Source organism: Chlamydotis macqueenii, chromosome 10 (assembly GCF_036417535.1).
Source record: "Chlamydotis macqueenii isolate bChlMac1 chromosome 10, bChlMac1.mat, whole genome shotgun sequence".
In the NCBI taxonomy this organism is placed as follows: Eukaryota; Metazoa; Chordata; class Aves; order Otidiformes; family Otididae; genus Chlamydotis; species Chlamydotis macqueenii.
The window spans coordinates 9,294,642-9,316,752 of NC_141565.1; the positions used below are offsets into that span (position 1 = coordinate 9,294,642).

Genomic DNA, 22,111 nt, shown 5'->3' on the forward strand with positions numbered 1-22,111 from the left:
ATAGGGAGGAAGACAGCAAAAGAGAATAAAGGGAGGAACACATTAGTTCTTTAAAAATATAACAAGTAGATGTTATATCAGCAGATTTTATTCAAAGAAAGAAAAGGAAAGGGAAGGGAAAGTGAGAAGTAAAATAAAATTTCTGTAGCAGTATATCCTTGCTGTGCACTGAAAAAAACCATAAATTTTAAAGTAAAATGTCACTGTATCATTTGTGGACTGCAGAAAACCATCCGTAGTTATAACCACCCAACTGCATACACACACCAAATGGAACAAATAAATTAGGCGGATATTGGAGTAGTGTTTCTTGCCACACAAATGTTTCATCATATACCACGAGGTCTTTTTTTGAACCAATATAGGTTTGATGAGCCACATTCATCAAGTCTTTCCATGAAATACAAAACAGCTAAACTATTTGGCAGTTTGTTAAAAGATATCATTTAGAAGTTCACAAAGCACTGTACCTAATAATAAAAGAAGATATTTGCCCCTCCAGGAAATAGAGCCCCTTCTAATGCTGACAGCAATTTTTTTCTTCAGTCTGAAGAATAAGGTTAATATTTTGTCACTGAAAACACTCCAATGCTTGATAACTTATTTGTTAAAAAATACATGACATGCCCTTTCAATTAAGACAAAAAAAAAAAAAGCCCTGTCTGACAACCAGCTAGACTAATCCTTAGAGCTGTAACTGCTGTACAGTTTTTTATTCTTATGAAAGGGAAATATTGTAAAAGCCACAAAAATACTCCTCTTTTTTTTTTTAAACACATTCCATATGCTGATGTCTTGTCATTTATGCAATGAATTGTCAGTGCTGTGTGGACTTATTTCATCAGAATTCAATTCCAAATCAATTCAGAATTAATTTACTGTAGTCTGGACATTCCAAGAGCTTAAATGCACACCTATACTGTTATTACCTAAAACTTACCACTGCATATGAGAAGTGGATAACAAAAAAAAACAAACTGCTTGTTTAAAAACAAACTGCTTTTGTCTTATAGCACATACAGTATTTTTAAACGAACTTTCATATTGTTGTAAGCTTTGCTGAGAAGCTACGCTCAAACAAGCAAACAATCAACCATCTAATGTATCTCTGGAGAAAAGCAGATCCAAGAATTTGCAACCTACACTGTGTTCTCATCACTTCACCACCAAGGTACAGCATTTCACTCTTAAACCAGCATCCTTTTTTTCCCCCAGTTGATCTGATTTAATCCAAAGGGCACAATGTAGGCTATTGAATATCTGCATTTCTTGCACTGTGAGAGCACTTAGTTATAGTTCTCATCCCTAAGAAGCCACTCAATATAAACAATGTATTTGCATAGACATTTATAGAAAGTGAAGGTAAGGGTAACACAGAAATGGCATGCACACAGGTTGCTAACAGCATACTGTTCTTGTAACAGTACAAGACTGTGAGGAATAACCTGCTTCTGAGGACTGAACTTGTGAATGCAACTGCAGCCAGCCACATGCCAATAATCAGGTTCACAAATTTATCAAGCTGCATCTTATAAACTGCAATAGTTAGATTTCTCATCCCCTTTGTTTCTTTTAGAAAGTTGTTCCAGAGCTTTCATTCCTCTGAGAATTAGACAACTTTTTTTCTTCCTTTCTTTCTTTTCAGCCTAAAGTTATTAATGGATAATTTGTATCCATTGTATCATGTGCCAACACTCTATTAAATCACTATTCTTTCACTGTATCACTTACCCCTTCCTTTCACATACTTATAGAGAACAAGCATCCCTACCGAGCCTTCATTTGGCCATGAAACAAACCACTGTTGTTTACACTGCTCCTGTGACATGACCATTCCATTCCCTTAATTATCCTACGAGCCCTCTCTGCACCTGTTTCTAGTTTTAATTCAACCTTTGCAAATATGACCGATGAGAAGTACACAGCAGTGTTCCACATGGAGTCTTGCTAGCGCTTGATGACATTAATACATTCCTATCCTTACTGAAAACATTTACTGTGACATATCAGGATTCACATCTCATTATTTAGATGGCTCATAATGACACTGCCAGAAGTAAACTAACCCAGTTTTTATCTTCCTAAACTGTATCAACAATTATCCTTAGTTGACAGCAGACAGTCTTACTGGACCTAACCTCATAATCATGCCTTTTTTACTATTGTATTTCACTTAATTTCATGATTGAAGCTTCCTAGCATATTTCATAAATATACTTTTTCATTCTAACATCTTTAATAGAGCATTAAACAATATACTCCTTCCATCCCGACGGTTCCTTTTCAGCTGCAGTTATCTCCCTTTGGCTAGGTCCTCCACATTAAAATTTAAGCCAATCACTATCTTACCCAGTTTCATCTACATTATAAAAAAAAAAAAAGAAAACCCCCGAAAAAAAACCCACCCCAACAAAAAAAAACACCACATCACATTTCATTCACCAATAAAGCCAAAGAAAAACATCAAGCAAGGTTACGAAGAGTATATTATGCTAGGATATAATGCATTTAATTTTAACCTGTTGTCGTTATAAACAGATAAATCATGATTAATTACCTTTCATATGAAATTATTATTATGAAAGTTATTCTGCCAAATAGCATACACTTATAAATTTAATTACCCATACCCTGAAGCAGGTATTTGTACCCTTGAGTACTTGACACTTTGTGTCAATACTTTCTGATAAGTAGAATATTATTATTAATCATCTTGTTTTAATTCTTATTTGAAATTGTAAATTATCAGTTTATTACAAATGGTTTTACCTTTCAAACTGATGTATACAAGTACATCTCCTTATGCTGATGAATCTATATGTGAATATAATAAATATTGTGGAGATATCATAGCTTGTAATACTCTAGATAATACTCTCAGACATTCATGTTTATAAATTTTGATAATTCATGTTGTTGCAATTATCTTGCAATGTAAAGATGTTGGCTTAGCAGTGAGCATGGAACCCAGCAAGCTATTAACCAACACATAGATTTCAAAATAGCATACATTTTCCTACAAAACCCCAGACAAGCCCTTGCATCTGAAGTTAGGGGAAATGTTGAAGATATGCTGTTTCTGAGCAAGAAAAAAAAAAAAAGGAGGAGAAAATGTAAGGAGATAAAATAGCAACCTAGAGCACATTATATGAATTACAAAACAGTGGGACAAGAAGGAAAGAACATTTTCAAATATGCTTCTGTTATAGTTGCAGTCATTTTCACAGTACTTTATTCCCATATAGTAGGTAAACTGAACTTTGGCTCCACCTATTCCCTTCAATAATGAGCCAATCAAGTAGTCATTACAAACAGAAAAAGTAGTAGCACTTCATAAAATGTTACAGCAATTTACACTCCACCTAAACCCCTAGGAAAGGGGAATTTCAACATCAAAGTTCCCTCTCTAGGGACACCAACAGGTGGCACAGTTATATACAGACTTAGACACTTAGGCCAATGTTTTTAGAAAATAAGGAAGAGGGAGACACAATAAACTAAATTTTAGAGAAATCTAAGGTGAGTCTGATTAGTAAGAAGAGTTAGATACCCACTTTCTGAAAATATTTTCCTATTACACCTTCACATTCCTGGCAGCTTGTGCCTGTGCTTATGCATGGTGGAAAGTAGCTTTAAGACTCCATTACCAAGCAAAGGCAGTAACCTTTGTTGATGGGAAAAAAAAAACAATAGATAGGTTTTATGTAAATTCTCTTTTTTTTCTAGTTTACAATAATTAATTTACATATACTGTGCGTATAGGAATTTGGAGTTAATCTTGAAAGCTGTACCTAAGTACAGCTAACCTGTACACCTGTACACCTAACAAAGCGAAAAACTGCATCAAAGTTAATAGAATTCACAAGCAAATCTTAGAGCATGATGATTCCCAAAATTTGCAACATACTACTGTCCTTAGCCAATCATGCCACAGGTATCTTATTGTAGGCATTACAGGAGCACTTAAAGGAAAGCTTAACTATTTCATCACATTCAAAGTACAGTATATCCAGCTCAAAAAGTCTGTGCTTACTCAGTGGTATCTAACTATTTTCTGAAAAGTTAGTTCAGGATCAACACACTCACCAACAATAGCAGACTAGAAATAGATGTCACAAAATTTCACTGATAAAAGTACATTGATTTTTTAAAAAGAATTTAATACAAGAATAGAAAATTCTGTCCATTACATGGTTCTCAGACAATAAGAGGTTGCATGCTGATAAGACCATAGTAATATCTCTGCATCCCTTGGTGCTTGTTTCTTTGTGATCGTTGATTTGTAATCAATAATTCTCAACTTAATTCAAATAAATCTACTGATGTATATAAACTTTATCTCTTTTCTATAAAATATGTAAATCAAGTTAACATTTACTAAAAATTTTAGATTACAAGTTTCACTACTTCATCATGTTCATCTTTTAATCTTGTCATTTTAATGTTCAACACATACATGATTACTGCTTAATAAATGTCTTAAGATTATCCTTTTGAACAAAAGTTTAGCATGCCTATTATTGCATCCAGCATCACAAAATAATTCACTAGGTTTTATAGCCTAGAGAGAATATCAGTTTCTATAAAAACTACAGTGTTGCCACTAGCTTGGTCACACTTATTACAAGCCTAGGTCTGTAACTGCCCCTGCAGTATATGCAATGATGGGTGGAACAGGCAGCACTTTCTTGACCATATAAATTCACTAATCACGTTCTTTTTCCAATATGCTGCTTCAGGATTTTGGAGAGTTTACTCACAACTCGCAATCATGGCGCACAAAACGACCACTGTTTATTACTAGCTTCCTCTGGTATCTCTACACATTAAAATCAATGAGTTTGAATTTTTAAAATCAGAGTTTTCTAAAGTCCTTCTGACGTGGTGAGGCAGAAAATTGCTAATTAAAGTTGTCCTCATGTAAATACTCAGTTCTATTTCGAGTACAAGTCTTCTTTTGTCACTTTAAACTGGATGTCTCTGTTCTCATGACACTTTGATTGATAACAATATACCATTCATTATTACCATTATTAAACCCTTGCCAAATGTCTGCAGAAAAATAAAAGTTTTGGCAACAAATAACTGTGAAAGTTGACAAGTTATCATCAGTAAAAGATGTTCGACAGATCTTCGTTTCCAAGCTGGCTGTTTTCCTCCCTCTAAGACAATCCAGCAGATCCTTCCCCTCTTTCATGGTAATTCTCCCTAATGGGACAGAGCAGTCCTATGTCTTGATTGAAACTATAGCAATAAACACAACAATGAGATTCCTTAAACTTCTCTTTTGGAACCATGAAGAACTTGAATTCTGACTTGATCACTAGAAAATAATTATATACAATATTTGAAAAGATAAAATTCCTTCTTTTATTTACCTAAGAGTGGCTAAATACAGGAAGGGAACAAAGAAATTAGATCCACAGAAATTGCTTATCAATCGAATAAATTGCAGCATACCATATGGGAAAAGGTTCCAAGAACCATTTAATTACGAAAGGCATGAAACAAATGGATTCCAAAACCCTCCTGTCTTCATTAAGGAAAGACTGTACAACCTTCCCGGAAATAAGACAAACTGCCTGGTCAATGTCAGAAAATATTCATTTCAAGTGGACAAAGACTACAGAACCAGCGAGAAATAGTTACAACTGTTCTTAAAGAGTCATGAGATTGGCTAGAAATACTTACCAATACTTTTCAAGACACCTGAGAACTAGTGATGCTGTTCACATGGAAGAAACGTGTGGACAGTTCTGATTTACCAGTTACTAGAAAGAGATGGTTGTTTGCCAACAAGGTTTTCTGGGAGAGTTGTTGTCACTGTAAACTGCATATGGCTTTTCCTGTATGTGTTCCTTCTATGGAGACTACTAAAAAAGTAGAAAGCTTAAATTGTTCCAAAGTTGGTAGACAGGAGATGCACTTCTCACGTAGAAATTTCTTTAATTTCTAATTCAATTTTACAAGACATAACAAATATTCTGTCAAAAAAAAACCCATATTCTACTCTTAACTTCTCTGCTCTGCAATGAAGATCAAGTAAATAAAAATGCCACTCAGTGTAAGACAAATAATACAAAAATTACCTTTCTAACTCAGCAATTTTCTTATCTTTGTCATTCTTCTCATTCTCTACTTCCTTGAGTATTTCTAGAAGTCTGTCAACCTCAGCCTGAGCTTTGCCACATTCTTCTCTATAGTACGATGCCTCTTTATCAAGCTGTTTCATTCTGTCTGCAAATTCTGGATTCATGCGTGCTTCCTCTTCAGCTTCATGAGCCTTAAGAATCAATAGTTTAAAAAAAAAATAATAATAAGGCTGACAATAATTTATATAGCTTTAAAAGCTTTACTAAGTCAGTCTCAGACTTCAAATTTTCATTAAAAAGGATTACGGGTATTTCTGTCTGATGACAATATTTTCTACAGAAGCATTATAAAAAGGAATTAAAATCTCTTCATAGTCTAAAATTATAGTCAAATGCCAGCATCCTGAAGGGGAAGGGTATTTATTAATGTTTTTTACAGATTAACGTTAATTCACATTAAGCTTTTAAAGTGTTTCAAATATATAGGCAATTTCTTAATAAAGTATATTCTCTCTCTTTCCCCATATATATACACACAGTTTGTCCATGTATATATAAATACACACACAGAGATACATATATACATACTGTAATCTGTTATCACCAGATGTTTCAAATGTAGTTTGATATGAAGAATTTAAAGAAAGGAATTGTTTTTTTGCAGTGTTGTTTTTAAAAGACAAAGAAATAAACTACAAAGTTGGTTTCAGCAGACGTTTTACCCAATAATCCTTTTTCTCTTATCGTTAATACTTAACCTGAAACATCAGAAGAACAAGCCCATTGGTGAAAACGGCACAAACCTGGCAAACACATGCATGGATGGGTGGCAGTTTCACAGAGAAGAAAGAACGCAATGAATACAACAACAACAGTGCAGAGCCCAATCTTACTCCCATCAAACCTAATGGCAAAAACCCAATTAACTTCAATGAGAGCATGATCTGGCATCAAGTGCTTTAAACTGTTGGCTGGAATAATCACAGACAGATGGAAACAACAATGCACTGCAACGCTTAGCCTACCCCTTGCTTCCCATTATTCCTAATTGGCATCTTGAAAGAGCAGGCAAGGAAAAAACAAGTAGTTTAAGGCAGTGCACATTAAACATAGAAAATTCAGATAACATTCTCTTAACATATAGGAATGTTACAAAAATTCAGGATATTTAGAACTTAAAGTCCTCCACCTATCTTATTACGCAGAGAAGACGTGGACTTACTTATCCTTCTTAATTTCAGGGAACAAACAATGCAAGCAAGCAATGAAAGAAATGCAGATCAAAATGAAACATGCATGTTTTGGAAAGAATTAATATAAACTACAGATACTAGAAGGTTCATGTTCTTTGCAATGGTTTAAACTTTCTGTATAAATAAAGAACAAATCCGGGTTCAGTATAAATACAACAATTAAAAAATTGAAATGACTAGGGAAGAAACTTAGGGTGTTTGCATGTAACATACCATTTAAGCATGAGGATAATAAGGAAAAAAATAGTGGATTTTAAGCGTTATTTATCCTACTGTAAGATTTTTATTTAGAAGAAACATTTGAGGAAATGAGCTGAGGGAACGGCACAAGAAGCCTACTAAATCTACTGGCCTTGCTCTTCAGATTCTCTATTTTGGACAATAATACACGCTCCAGCCCTGAATTCTATGCAGATACAGGACATTCCTAACACAGACCTTGTTTCAAGGTAACATCCAAAGAGCATCTTGATTTGGGTGAGATGCTAGCAATAGATTCATTTTCATCCTCATAAATCTTCCTCCTTTAATAAAACTTTGGTTTATTTTATAGTGGGTGTTAATTGTATCAAGAAATTTACTTTCAACTAGCTTTATAACTTTTTAAGTAAATGCAATACTGGGACTCAGAGCCAATTACGTGAGAGTGTGTGTACCGATTTCCAGCTCCAAATCGCTTCAATTTTCCATCAGCTCTATTAAGATATTAGACAATGTTTTATCACTCCAAAATGAACACCAAGTGTTCTTTTGCAAAGAATAAAAATCATTCATAGATTGGTAAAAGTAAATTCACTCTAGAAAAAAAAATACAATGCCACTCCCATTTTAAGATATTAAGAAACCTACACAAAGAGCATGTTGTTCCTTATTGCTCTTCTGAGTTCTCCTCTCCTAAGGGTAAATCCAGAACTTCACAGTTCCCCTTCTAGGGGCTATCACTCTTCCATATTCCTCCCTGTCACCTTTCTTTCCCTGCTTTTTATTTTAGTGTATAATTCACTTATTTACCAGTCTTGCTTCCATCATTTCATAAACAGGCAAAACCTCCATCTTCCTGCCTCTAACCAGTCTTTTCTTCACTTTAGCATACAGGAATTCTCAGCTTCAGCCCAAACTTTTTTCCCCTCGTGCTCCTCTACCCTAGTTCTAATCCAGGACAAGAAGCAATGCAGAACAGATGGAGAAGCCTGCCTTTTTTGTTTGTTTGTTTGTTTTTTAAACTTTCATTGCCACACTGGACTTTCTATGACAAAAATATTTAATGGGGCAACATTATAGGGTCACCAATACAAAGGTACCAAATATTCAAGTATCATAGAATATTCCTGTCACATAGCAGCTTAGAAATGTACTGAACAAATTCTCTACTGCACAGTTTATAACTAAAAGATACCTGAAATAATAGCTGTAAATGATATTTTTCAGTTTAGCCCTATAATCCTTGCTCAACAGCGTGCTGAAGAAATTAATGTTAAATTGCAAAAGTATTTTCAAACTCTTGTACTTTCTGTGGTACTCATGCCATTCCATATTTGTGGGATGTTTTTTGGAAAATTCCATAGCACAAACTTGGTCATTGTATTTCCCTATGGTTCTCAACAAGAAGTGGAATTTATTATTAAATCCAATACAATAAAGTGTCCAACCTATACAGAGTTTTGAAGTGCAACACAGTTATCCATAATGTCACTATAAATCAGTAAGTTGGTTGCCTCTGTTTTTACAAGCACTTTCTACAGGATATTTTTGGACTACTGGCACTAATCAGATTTCTACAAGGGCATCGTCTTAATGAAGAAGGAAAGGAAAGTTAGTTAAAAAGGGAGACCAAGAACATAAAACATTTCTGAAGATGCCCTCTCTGCAGGTGGTACTCCCTACTTGCAATGAGTCCCTTTAAGGGAATCCTCATGTTGAAAAGAAAGCTGCTGATACTAACAGGAGAGCAAAACACAATCCACCTGACATTCCCAGAACAAAGGTACAGAATTACTTATAAGAGCCCTATTATATTTTATGGCTTTGAAAGATGCATTTGGATTTGAACTAGCTACTTTTTTTAATTGTTATTTACAGACCAGGGGTGATTTTTTGACAGATGAAACTTGACTTTTGAGGTCAAACAGTAGACCCAAAGGAGATGAAATGCAGCTCAGATGATACTGAGCCTGCTCCCACCTGGATAGGGCAAATTTCTCTGCTTTAATCACCAGAAACTGCATGGTTATCCCATGAATCAAAGTCTCTGCTTATTACTGTTATCCTCTCCTCTAACCTTTTTTTTTTTTTTCCATTTCTAGCCCCCTTTTTCTGCCCAAGTTCTCTGTTTTCTTGGGAAGAATACATTTTCTGGTTTTATGGGGCTTTTATGGGTAAGAGTGACTGGTTCATGCATAACCTTCAGCAGCAAAGTAATTGATCTCTTAAATCTGTATCTGTAAATGATAATACTGTCATGTGCTGATTAGCCTAGTTTCAAACTATCACACTTGGGTTTATGTTGTTTTTTCTGTCAATCTCGTGACTGTGTTGTAAGTTATTTTTACAACTCAACAAAAATAGCATATCACTCTACCAATTCACTAATTTTAACAGTAATTATGCATCTGTTCTGATATTTACTTAAGTACTACAAATACTTCAGAACTAAAGTAACATTTCCTTATGTAAATCACAAATTTCCTACAGACACATTATAATAGTGTGGCACAGACATGTAACATGAATTATTTAGTCTATCAAAGTTTTATGGTACAATCATGCATGCATTATTCTGCATAACAGAAATGGATGGATAGATATAGTATTTCATTTTTAAAGCTTCAGACACAGACAGAAATCAACTGAGTACTTCATAAAAATAAATAGAATAGCAGAATTTACATGCAAATAATCACTTTGTAAGATCCTTCAAATTTAATTACTTTCAATAATAAACTTAAAAATATTGCTGTCACATTAATTTTTTGTAGTCTCCTTAAAATTCAAGGTTTTTTTTAATTTAACTTCAGGGACTGCTCTAAGCAATTTAGAGTAGATTCTGCAACTACTTTAAATTTTACTCTGACATTGCTCTGGTGGAACATTTGGGAAATTAAGTCTGTCTTATTCAGAAAAAGGTTGACCAGAACTCCAAAGTACATCATTATATTTTCACTACAGTACAAAATCAATCATGTAACTTCTTCTAATCATTTTTTTTCACAACAATTCATTATCTCAAAAAATTCACCTTTCAAAACATTAAGAAATATGTGACCAATCTTATTCACACAGGTGAATACATTGTGAAATCTTTTGCTATAGAGCATGCAGGATTTGCATCCCTTCTGTATCACCTCCACTTGGTACCCAAATGTGTATAAGAACAAAACACTTCTATCCATTGCTGTATTTTAAAAACATTAGATTCATCAATAAATTAAACACTTGGAGTTGATACCTGTGTGACATAGTAGAAAAAACACATTCCACCACAAAAAAAAAAAAAAAAAAAGCTATATTGCTGCATGGGCTAAAAAGAGGTCTATTCAGATTGACTGTTATTTCTATGATACACTAAACGAAAGAGCATTAAAACTTCAGTATTTTAAGATGAGATTGCCATCTGTTTTTTTTATAACAGTTATTCTCAAAAAAAAAAAAAAAACAAAAACCACCAACAGTAAGGAAATATTCTATTAAACAAAGTATAATGAATTGCAGTAAAAAAAAAATAAAATAAAATAAAAAGGAAGTTTCCAGTAACTGCTATTATGCCATCTCAAAGAACCAAGGTGAAGCCTCGGCCTTGTGGGATTCAATGAATACGTTGCCATTGACTTCAATCAAAGCATTATGCAATTTCAAGATCTTGGGTGATTTTGGGGGAGAAGAGGATCACTACTACTTACATTGTTAAAAGCAGACTGATATATATATATATAGTAGAAGAAAGATTTTGTTAAATAAACTTTTCTTGCTCATCATCTATCTCATTCATGTACTAAGATTGCTGGCTGGTGCCAACGGACAAGGATCTTGCATCCATTACCTCGGAACTGCCAACAGGCTGTCCTTTTGAATAGTAAGCACATAAAGGCAGAAAAAATGAAATTAAAAAGGACTGACTGACTTTGGAATACCACACACAAATAGACTAGGATGTAACAAATAAATTCCATACAGCAGAATAACTAATATTGAAATAATGACTGGGAAGCATTTATGAAAATTCTGAGGAAAACTAACACAAAAAAAAAAGAGACTCCACTCTGAAAAGACATGCACAGTAGGAGTGCAAATGATATTAATAGAAACATAACTACCACAAAGGTGAGCCAAGATGACAGACAAAAATAGGGTTTTATATCATTCAAAGGGAAAAGCTTTTTGACCAGCAGCATGCTGGATGGTAGAGATGATAACATCAGGTCTTGTGCTACAGTCAATTTATAACTGGATTCTAAAAACAGTTAACCAATAACTTCAGAACTAAATACAGAACATTCTGCGGTACTCTCTTTTCCCATACATAAGTCATGACATATCCATTACATGGTTAGAAGCTACAAAACTCAGCAATAATAGACTGCAAAGCTAGAATCCTGGTCCACTGACATTAATGGCAAAATTCCCACTGACTTCAGCGAAGGCAATCTTCCCTAATGCACAGTATCACATTACTTAAGCTACAAAACCAGTTCTTAAATATATACACTATCCCAATTACACGGTAATTCTAACTATGACTACTATGTAAACTGTAGCTTGCAAATCGCTATTACAGTGACATCATTTTTTTCTGTCCTGTGATGCTCACAGCACATTAAATGTAACAGTCTCAGCCAAAAAAAATGAAAACTGCTCTCTGCAGAGACATTTGTTACTGCTCTTCCTCAAACGGAAAAAGGAACACAGCCAAGTCAAAAGGGTAGATATCGTGCAATCAAAGCAGACATTGATAAGAATAAAAATACTAAACAAGCCAAAGTAATACTGTTTGGCTTTTTCAAATACTGCCCTTTGCATTCATCATTTTATATTTAAGCATTTTCTGAGATTAAATACAATGTTTCCATATTCTTAATGGATATACATTGAAAGTATACAGACTTTTATGAGTAAAACTGATCTGAACTATTCTAGTCATACAGACTTTCAAAATAGTACTGGTCATTTCCTAGATATTATTCACATAGTCAACTCAGTCTCTTAAGATAAACTGAGTAAACTATGAGTTACTTAAGTTTGAAGGATCAAATAAAGTATTGCAGAAGGAGGAATTAAAAAGCAAAGCAAAAAAAAAAAAATCATCTGCATGCTTTTTCTAATGGAGAAGTTGAGGACCTAAAGGCTAAGATGTTTATTTTCTCAGAAATACTGTATGTACCTATTTAACACATTTCATATTCTTAAAATGGCCTTGAAGTCCACAAAGTTCATTTATCTGGATATAATGAATATAGCATAGTGAGCATCAGAAGTATTCTGCAAAGCTCCACAGAGGAAGAGCACAACACAGTAAGGTAATGGATCCTCATGCTTTCATATGTTACAGCGGGCATTTTAAAAAAGAACTTACTGGATTGTACATCTGATTGAACAACTGTTCAGCTTGCTACATTGCAAAGTTGGAAGGGAGTGAAGCACAGACAGGGAAAAAAAAAGGAAAGATCCAGGAAAACAGCATTAGCTCAACAAAACCAGTGCATTTGCACAGAAGAACTTGTCATTAAAAAGTAGAAATTTAAGATTCTAAACATTCCTTGGTGAAAGTGAGAGCCACTAGGGAAACATAAATGTTGACTTTGGCTCCTAAAAAAGAATAGCTGGAGTAAGAAATTTAAGGTTTGTGTTACTTTCCCTTTCTCAAGTTAAATAACCCATGAAATAAAGAAAGGTGTCCACTTTTGATGATACATTAAGTGCTGGTCTTAAGCAATGAATCACGAGAAGTGCTTTTGGCTGAGGCTGCAATTTATCACCAAAGCTTCAAAGATGGTAATAATAAAAGATTAATTAAATTGTATCATTAAATTTATTACTTTTCTTTTGTTTAACATACGACTGAATTTTCTATGCAGAATGACTTTCTAACAGTACAGCTTGGCAAAAAGTACTTTAGCAACTGCAAATATGTCAGTAAGCAAGTAAATTTAAGATAATGAAAAACGACAAAAGGAGGAAATTCTAGAGTGGATAATAAGATTATATATACATATATAAATATATATAATCTTACATACATATAAATATATATATAAAAACCAGCTACCTATTAGGTAATTCCTGCTGTTCTTTCACTAGTAGCAATATAAAGTAAGTCAACAAAAAGTCTGTGGAATTTTCGTTAAAAAAAAACACATGGAGGATTCTTCTGGGGTTTATGATTTTTTTTTAAAATATTACTAATTTCAATCCATAATCTTAATAAGATTAATCTTTAATAAGACTGTCTATGGTTTTAAACATTGTTTTGTGTACCAAAATATAGCACAGTCACATGATTAATTTCTGTTTATGAATATCCTATTTATTACTTTTTGAAATGTGTCTAACTCTATTAAATAAAAACAGTGGTTTCAGAATCAGCATGTTTTCTCCTGCTGAAATGCAAACAATCCAGTTATGTAATATTGAAATCTAATCAGACCCCAAGACATATTTATTATCAATAAATGTATGTTATTCTCTCTAAAACCAGGAAGGAGAGGAAACTTTTAATTTTTCTTTTTTTTAATTTACAGATTTGGTTTGGACTTACCCCTCGTATATGTTTTCTTTCAAGCATTGTACTTATTACAATTAGCTGTCGTGTAAAACTAACTCTTAACATATGTGCACAGAATACTATCTTCATAGTCATTAGTATAATTTGTTAAAACATACAGATCAGCACTAAAATACAATGATTTTACAATATCATAATAAAAAGTGCCCTCTCTGATATTTTTAGAGAGGAGTAACTTGTAAGCGGCATTCACATTTCTCAAAGTAACAGATAGCCCCTTGGAGTCAATTTTGAAAAGATGTAAATTGTGCCTATTCCTTCTAGCTTCTGTCACGGTTAATGTGCATACATAAGCACACTTACGGGATGTGCAGGTTAATTTACTCTGAACTATGTTGATGTTCCCTCCTACTCTAACTCAGACACACGCAAGAATAACCCAGATTTCTGTTTGAGTTAGTTTCCTAAGGAGTGAAAACATGGTAAAGGTAGTTTTCTGGGGACCAATTACTTTTAACATGGGATATTTACAGGTTTGAACATAAGGTATTTTATTAGAGAAAATGTGAATTGAAAATTACTGTTTGGAGTCCACTATCATTAACAGTCACTGTTTCATTTCAGCTAAACATGCCTACAAAAAAGGTTGTAACTACTTTTTATTGTGGAAATACCTGGTCTCCTACAAATGTTGGGTGAATTTCCACTGGGGCTTTACGCTGTATTTATGATATAATAAAACTATTGTGTTTTCAACTTTCATTTAATGATCTTTTGTATTTATATAGAGGGAACATACTCCCTTTTTATACAAAAGATGTCCCAGACGCTCTCCGACCTTTATAACTGCTTATTTTTCCATGACTGTAAGATGTGGTTATATGTACTGTCATAAAAGACTGACTTACTATTTCAAGTCCTTAAAGATAATTTTGATTTTTTTTTTTAAGTGATCTGTGCTTTTAGGGTTTTTTAAACTAGTATTTATATGTAGAAAATAAAATATTTCAGATTGTGATTAAGTATATTTTTTAGTGAAGTGTAAAGTAAAGAAACACATTTTATAACAAAGGAAAATAAAATAAAGGACTTCCAGAGAAATAGCTTCTTTGGATATTGTAATTCTGACCTCAGTAGCGTTTGTAAGCCATCAAACATTTAAAGTAGCTGTATTCTTATTAAAAGCTTCTGTATATGTTTACTGGAAAAGAATCCCTTCCTTCCTTTCCACAACTAAACATGTAACACAGGCACCTAATTGCATATATTCATTCTGAATTAAAAAAAAAATAACAGAAGTATAAGGTTTACACTCTGATATCCTTTATCCTTGCAATACCTTCTTCACAGGTATGGCTATTGAAACAATGCTTAAACACAAACAAACAATCTAGGTAAAAAGAGTGTCAGAATATCCTAGCGGTGGCAACATCCACAGAATAAAGAAATATTCTTTTCTAGAAAAGCAAACATTATATATCAATAGTAAAAAATTTATGGTTGACATACACTTAGTCATGAATTGCAGAATGCAAACATAATGCCTAAACCCATCAAATATGTCATGAGACTGGTGTTCAAACAATGAGAGCAGACATTACCAAATGATACAAAAAAATGTCAAAGAAACAACATATGGTAGAAAAGGCATCAACAACTTACAAATCATTTCAGCAAGAACTATTTTAATGCATCCATTTAAATCATACTGTAAAAAAACCAGATTTGTGTATTTTTCCTTTAAATGCTTGCTTCCACTACTTGCTGAATAGAAATACTGAATTGCTAGCTGAACTATACATTACATTGCTTAAATATCACAAACACATGTTCACCAACAAAGCCAAAAAATGCCAAAATAAAACCTAGAGTTTCCATTTTGGAAGTAGAATTTTTTTTTACTAGGAAGTACAGTATTTCTTGGACAAGCCTTTAATTTTTTACCATGCTACAAACATTTCAGTCTACTTCTAATAGTGCTATAAACTCACATATATATACAAATTGCTGGTTTTATAATTTCTTTCTGCCCCTCCACTTTCTCTCCAATATCCTGCTCCTAGTTCATCTATTTGTATTAGTTTCTCAGAATTCCATCATACAGGTATTCAAAATAACTTCTGAGGCTCACTACTGGCTTTGGTGCAATCCTCTTATGAAAAAGTTAACAATATTTGATGCAAGCATCAGCAAACAGCATAAGATAGGTAGATTTTAGATTTACTCCAGAAGAGTAAATAAGCTAAATTTTTCAAAATGAGGGAGTGGGATGTTAATTTTTGTTTTTCTGATTGTTGTTGCTTGTTTGTTTAAAGATGGAACTTACCTTTTTCAACTGTGCTTCCAACTTACTACACTCTTCTTTCTTTTGTTCTATGGCTATTTCTAAAGACTTAAGTTTGGAGTCTCTTTTCAGCCCTGCTGATGCCAATGAAGATGCATGTTCTTTGAGATCGATTAAACTAGACTGAAAAATGATCAAGAGTAAAAAGTTAATTCCTAGTTACCAGGACACTAGCTTATTGCCAAACTAGTAATCACGTGGATCCTGTTTCCCCTCCCCTTCCCCAGAAAGAGCTGACACAAAGATAAGCATTGATAGCAAAAGACACCGTTTTGAGAATACAACCGACTGGAACCACAGGAGCTGGCATGCAGTGAAACACTGAAACATTCATAATACAGACAAGTTGACACTATATTCTGGAGGTACAATTACTTTGAAGTCTATTGCGCTAACTGACAAATGAAAACAGGAGCAACGCTGGAATATTTGAGCCTACTTTAGGCTTATGTAAGGGGAAAAATAGAGATAATCACATGTAATGGCAAAAACTGAAGCAATATTTTATGCACAAAAGTGAACACTATGAAGAATACTTAAGAAAACAGCAGTTCAGAAGCTAATTCTGCCACTAAAGTGGCAGAACTTCAGCACTTAAAATGATTCAAGAGTAATCTTAATGCACTTTCTTTCATCATAATGACACGGATAGAAGAATATAGATTTTACTGAAAAGACTGACCTCTTTTTCTGTCAGTTCAGCTTGTAAAGCATTAACTTTCTCCTTCAGGTCTTTGTTTTCTTTTTTATAAGATTCAATTTCTTCAAGTCTTTCTCTGTCGTCTCGCTCCCTTTGGTCCTTCAAGCGCTCTATTATTCTTTCCTAACAAGGGAAAGAATTGAAAAATGGAAAAGTTGGGAATTATTTTAAGACAAGATAGAATAAAATTTCTTTACATTAAGTGACAATTAGAAAAAATCAGCCTTCAGATGCAAAGGATGATTGAGCTAATGGTATTAAAGCCAATGCAAGATTTCCCAATTGCAAAAGCATCAGATCAAGGTTTTAAATACTTGATATGAGTAACATAATACAGAAACTTCATTAAATATCTATACTGCTATGAATATGTTTAGTCTTGTGATAGATATGGAAAGTTATTAATCTCATTAATATATTTCCTGTATTCACAAGCAATTGAAGTCTGGAATAAAAGTTGAAAACGAAGAGGCCATGACTGGTTTACTCAGCTTAAATTTGTTTGAGTTTCTTTTGGTTTTTTTTGTTGTTTTTTTTTTTCTTTTTTAACGCTAGTAGCCTCTATGCCAGTTGCAAGTTCTCAAGGTTCCAAATCTAATTAGAAACCAATCACTTGCTAACTATCAGTAACTTACAGTTTACATGGATTACAATTTGAGAGTACAAAAAAAAAAGTTGTCCAAGATACAGAAAAAGTACCCTGACAGAATATATGATATGCAAAGATTTTTCTCCATCTACAGTAACCCTGCACACATTTAAACTCAACTATTTTCTTAAAAAAAAAACAGTAAAATTTTTCTGACTTCCAGTTACTATTATAATGACTGCTGAAAATCACCAGTTAAGGATGGAGTGATGAATTCAAAGGGTGAAATGTAAAAAGCAGATGCAGTAGTATGGTTTTGTTAAGATTTGACTACATTCTTTAAAATCACATTCTACCAGTACTTGAAGGATGCAAATACTAATCACATAGAAATATTTAGGGTAAAATAATAACCAATAGAATTGGGAATAGGTCAATTTAACCAGATTATCAAGGGAACTAACTAGTATAATTTTGGAAGTGGTAGTCAGAGGGCTAGTGGAAGCAACACGATTTAGGTAAGTTAAACCTACATGGGACAAAACTGCATCCTGACTGATGAAGTTCTACACTACCAGTGTCGTGGCTCAGGTAGACCCATCAGCATGCGTATGTATCCTATTCAAGTCCTTTTGTACTTAGGTTTGAACTCTCCAAGAAGGAGTTTAAGAGTGGGATTCAATACTTAAAATACAACTTCATAGAACTGGACAAGACTGATGGATTTTTTTTATAGAAAGAGACAGAAATTTCATGCTAATTCTGTTCATCCATGATTCTTTATACTGCCATATATATATATATATATATATAAACACACACCCTGGAGAAACAGAGATATATATACACACACACAGGTGTATATATATACACTACACGTATATATATAGTTTAACTTTGCCCATATCAATACACTCTCAAGCTGTGGTTATTGTAGCTCAACAAACATTACAATGCAAGCAACAGTACACGCCATGCTGTATTGTAATAAACTTAGTCATTATAATGAAAGAAAAAAAAAAAAAAAAACAGTTCATTACCAAAGTTAGCTGAAGTAGTAAAAGCACTTTTAAAAGGCATATATAGTTCAGACAATCCTGGTTATTATTCATTTTCTCCATACACCAGGTACGATGTTCCTCCAAGGCCTAGAGGATCTTCTGAAGATTGTTTCTGTGGTTTTTAAATCTCAAGGCATATTTTGCAAAAAGCCAACTGTCAACACTTGTATGCATAAAAAAGAGCCTAAGCTCAAGGCTGTGATTTTTATCCCAGTAGTCTCCAACCTTGGAGATATTCAAAACACAGCTGGACAGGATCCTGAGCAAATTGCTCTAGTTGACCCTACTTTGAGCTGCTGAGTTGGACTAGATAATCTCCAGAGTTCTTTTCCAGTCTCATTGGTTCTGTGGAATAGGCAGAGACATTCTCTAGGTTCTGTACCTCAAACACTGGTTGTTTCTCTTCTGGTCAGTCTCTCTCCCTCCACTTTCACAATTCATCCCTTTGTGATACTGACCACATCAGCAGCTCCGCTGACAATTGTCCATTGGCTCTGCCTGTTACTCCTTTCAAACCGCATGGCAAAGGAACAACGTACTCAAAAATGGAACACAGTGTTTTCAGAAGACTAGAAAGTTTTCCATTAAGTTTCCCCTTGTATTTTCAGCTTCTATATATCCGCCTTTCACTAAGCATCTGTTGAAGGTCACGCATTCATACACACTTCTATCATTAAAATACCATATTATCTGCATGTATGACATTTAAAACTGATAAGTAGTTTCTGTATTAACTGAATAAATATTTTATTACTTTAAATTACTGATTTAAAACTTGGCTACATGTAAATCAATTTGACTTTAATGGGCTATGCATTTTCCTGAAAATATTTAAATGACAATCCAAGAAATGGGAAAACTCAGCTTCTCACATTGATCTTTACTTATCTGGAATATCTCCAATGTTTGTGATTTGTCTAATGTTTGTGGTTTGTCTTGTATTAGAAAGCTAATTGTAGACCCCAGTGTAAGTGCAATCAAGCATATTAGAATTTTAATTTAAATCTTTATTTTTATATTTCCTTATTTAAAAAATAACTTAATTCGGCATTATAATTATATAGCATATGTAAGCTATGATGCAACATATTTTATTATGTAATACGAGGTGTTAAGATCAAGTATCAAAAGCAGGTGTGGGGTATTAATCCTCACAGATGCTTGCTATAGGACTAGTCTATTATTGGATGCGAAACTAGGCCTAAGTGCAAAGCACGACATATTTCAAATATATTCCTTATAGAGCCATTTCAAACATTTATGTTCCTCTGTTTTTTTTTTTCTTACAGTTATTGGCTTCCAGCTGTAATTTGTTTCACCAATAGTCAAATTTTTTAAAAAATGCATCCCACCGAGTACTCTATAATGTAATTATATATATTAGTAAAATTAATGTTAACTATTATTAGAATATTTTAAACAATTAGATAAAGATCTTTACAAAATAAGTAATTATATTCAAGTTTGTAAATAAATGTATTTTTAATCTTTTAGACATTGGAAAATAGTCAGCACTATACTGAATGATCTTGTAATAAGAATATTGGTATAGCTATTTTTTGCTTCCTGTTTCCTAAGGAAAACCTTTCCAAAGGGCTGAAGGTCATAGTACTACTTTAATTTTGCATTTAGCATTCTCCTGACATAAGGGACTCCCTTTCACAATCTAGCTAACTGAATATGCGTATTAATAATTAGTGTTACTGTAAGAATCCTCACAGAAAACAGTGTTTACTACTCAATACAAAACTCATATCCCTACTTCTTTCATTCAGAAAGAAATACACATTAGTGACATACTGTGTTCCACTTAGTGTACAGTAAAAAAGATACGGTCTAACCTAAAGGTAGTACGTTCTCTGTAATTAAATCTGTTTCCCAGTGTCAGCCGTCCATGTGCTGAGACCCCTGGAAGGGCAGGTGGACACGGCTCCCGGCTTCCTTCAGCCTAATGGCAAAACTTCCCCTTGACTCACACCTGGAAGGGTTTCAGGTAAAAATGCATTCACACAAAATAAAGGTCCCTCAACAGCAACATTGTTGAGTATTACACAAATGACAAACCAGCAAATGTACTAGGTTTTTTATTTGTTTGGGTTTTGGTTTTGTGGTTTTTGTTTTGTTTGGTGTTTTTTTTTTATTTTACTATTAGCTGACTTTTGCTATATAGATTATTCAAGAACAGGATGATATGGGATCCTAAATAAGGTCAAGTTTATTCCTAGTAACAAATAATATAAATTCTTAATTCCTTGAATATTAATATTAAAACACCAGCCTCAACTAAGTGGAACAGTTTATTAACCATTCAGAATTTACCCCCATTATACTCAGACTTAGTTTTATACCAATCCCTTCTTGAAGATCTATTTACCTAAATTATTTTCTTCTGTAACAAATTACATATAACACTAGTCCATCCTATTAATGAACAGTATTAATTTTTTCTCAGTCACAGAAGATGACTAATTTATCTGTCAGCTGCATAAGGCGAAATGTCAAAAACGTGTTAAAAGACCCTAATATACCATGTTTTACTTGATTAACAGCTAACTTGCAGAAATCCCAACAATGTGTTCTTGTTTCAGTCTTATTTGCATTGGCAAGCTTTCCTTATGCACTAATCTAGGACCTCACAGGTCTAATCTATTTGCACTTTATCACAGAAGCAGGAACTGAATTGCCACAGCATACAGTTCTATTATCAGACATACTCAATGGCTTATCTGCTGTACGCTGCTACAGCAGGACCAACTTTATAAATATCAGCTTCATGAAAGCAACCTCTTGAGCTCCTTCGGGCCAGTCCAAGAGCTGAGATATTCCATGAAAAGTTTCTTGTTAAAACATCGAGGAAGCTGATAGCAGGTTTGCATATTCTGATTTTCTTTTTTTTTTAATAGGAGTAAAGTTATTTTTTATTTATTGCAATGTAATTTTTATTGTCTTTCCAGACTTTCCAGTGCTTAGGAGAGGCTCCAAACTTAGGGGTAAAGAACTGAACTAATAACTTTTTCAGTTGAGTTCTAAAATGCACTCAAAAGTGACTGAAGTTGTGCTGATTAATCTCTAATTCCTGACAAGATAACAAATTGTATCAGCAATACTGCTGGAAAAATTAAAAGATTAAAATGAGTCAATTTCAGGAAATTTTGATACTGTTTTATGACATCTACAGTAATTTCTTATTTAGTGTTACCAAGCTACCTAATCACTAAATATGAAATAAAAACAAAGATACTTTGAAAAAATCAATTTTCACAAAGAGTAAGTAGCCATATTTTCTAATTCAGAGCCAAAATATCAATCTGAGTATTTTCAAGAACAATGCAGGAAAAATATAAATGCCCAAACATT

General features: G+C 33.5%; 1 protein-coding gene across 1 annotated transcript in view; it reads right to left on the reverse strand.

The window, feature by feature from the left end:
• ERC2 (ELKS/RAB6-interacting/CAST family member 2) overlaps positions 1–22,111 on the reverse strand; it is a 474,334-nt gene that overhangs the window by 275,799 nt on the left and 176,424 nt on the right. The window contains exons 8-11 of the mRNA XM_086755571.1: positions 17,087–17,227; positions 16,387–16,527; positions 12,912–12,947; positions 6,090–6,283 (exon numbers count right to left, since the gene is read on the reverse strand). Of these exons, the coding sequence (XP_086611697.1) occupies positions 6,090–6,283; positions 12,912–12,947; positions 16,387–16,527; positions 17,087–17,227 (512 nt within the window). The remainder of the gene's footprint in view (positions 1–6,089; positions 6,284–12,911; positions 12,948–16,386; positions 16,528–17,086; positions 17,228–22,111) is intronic.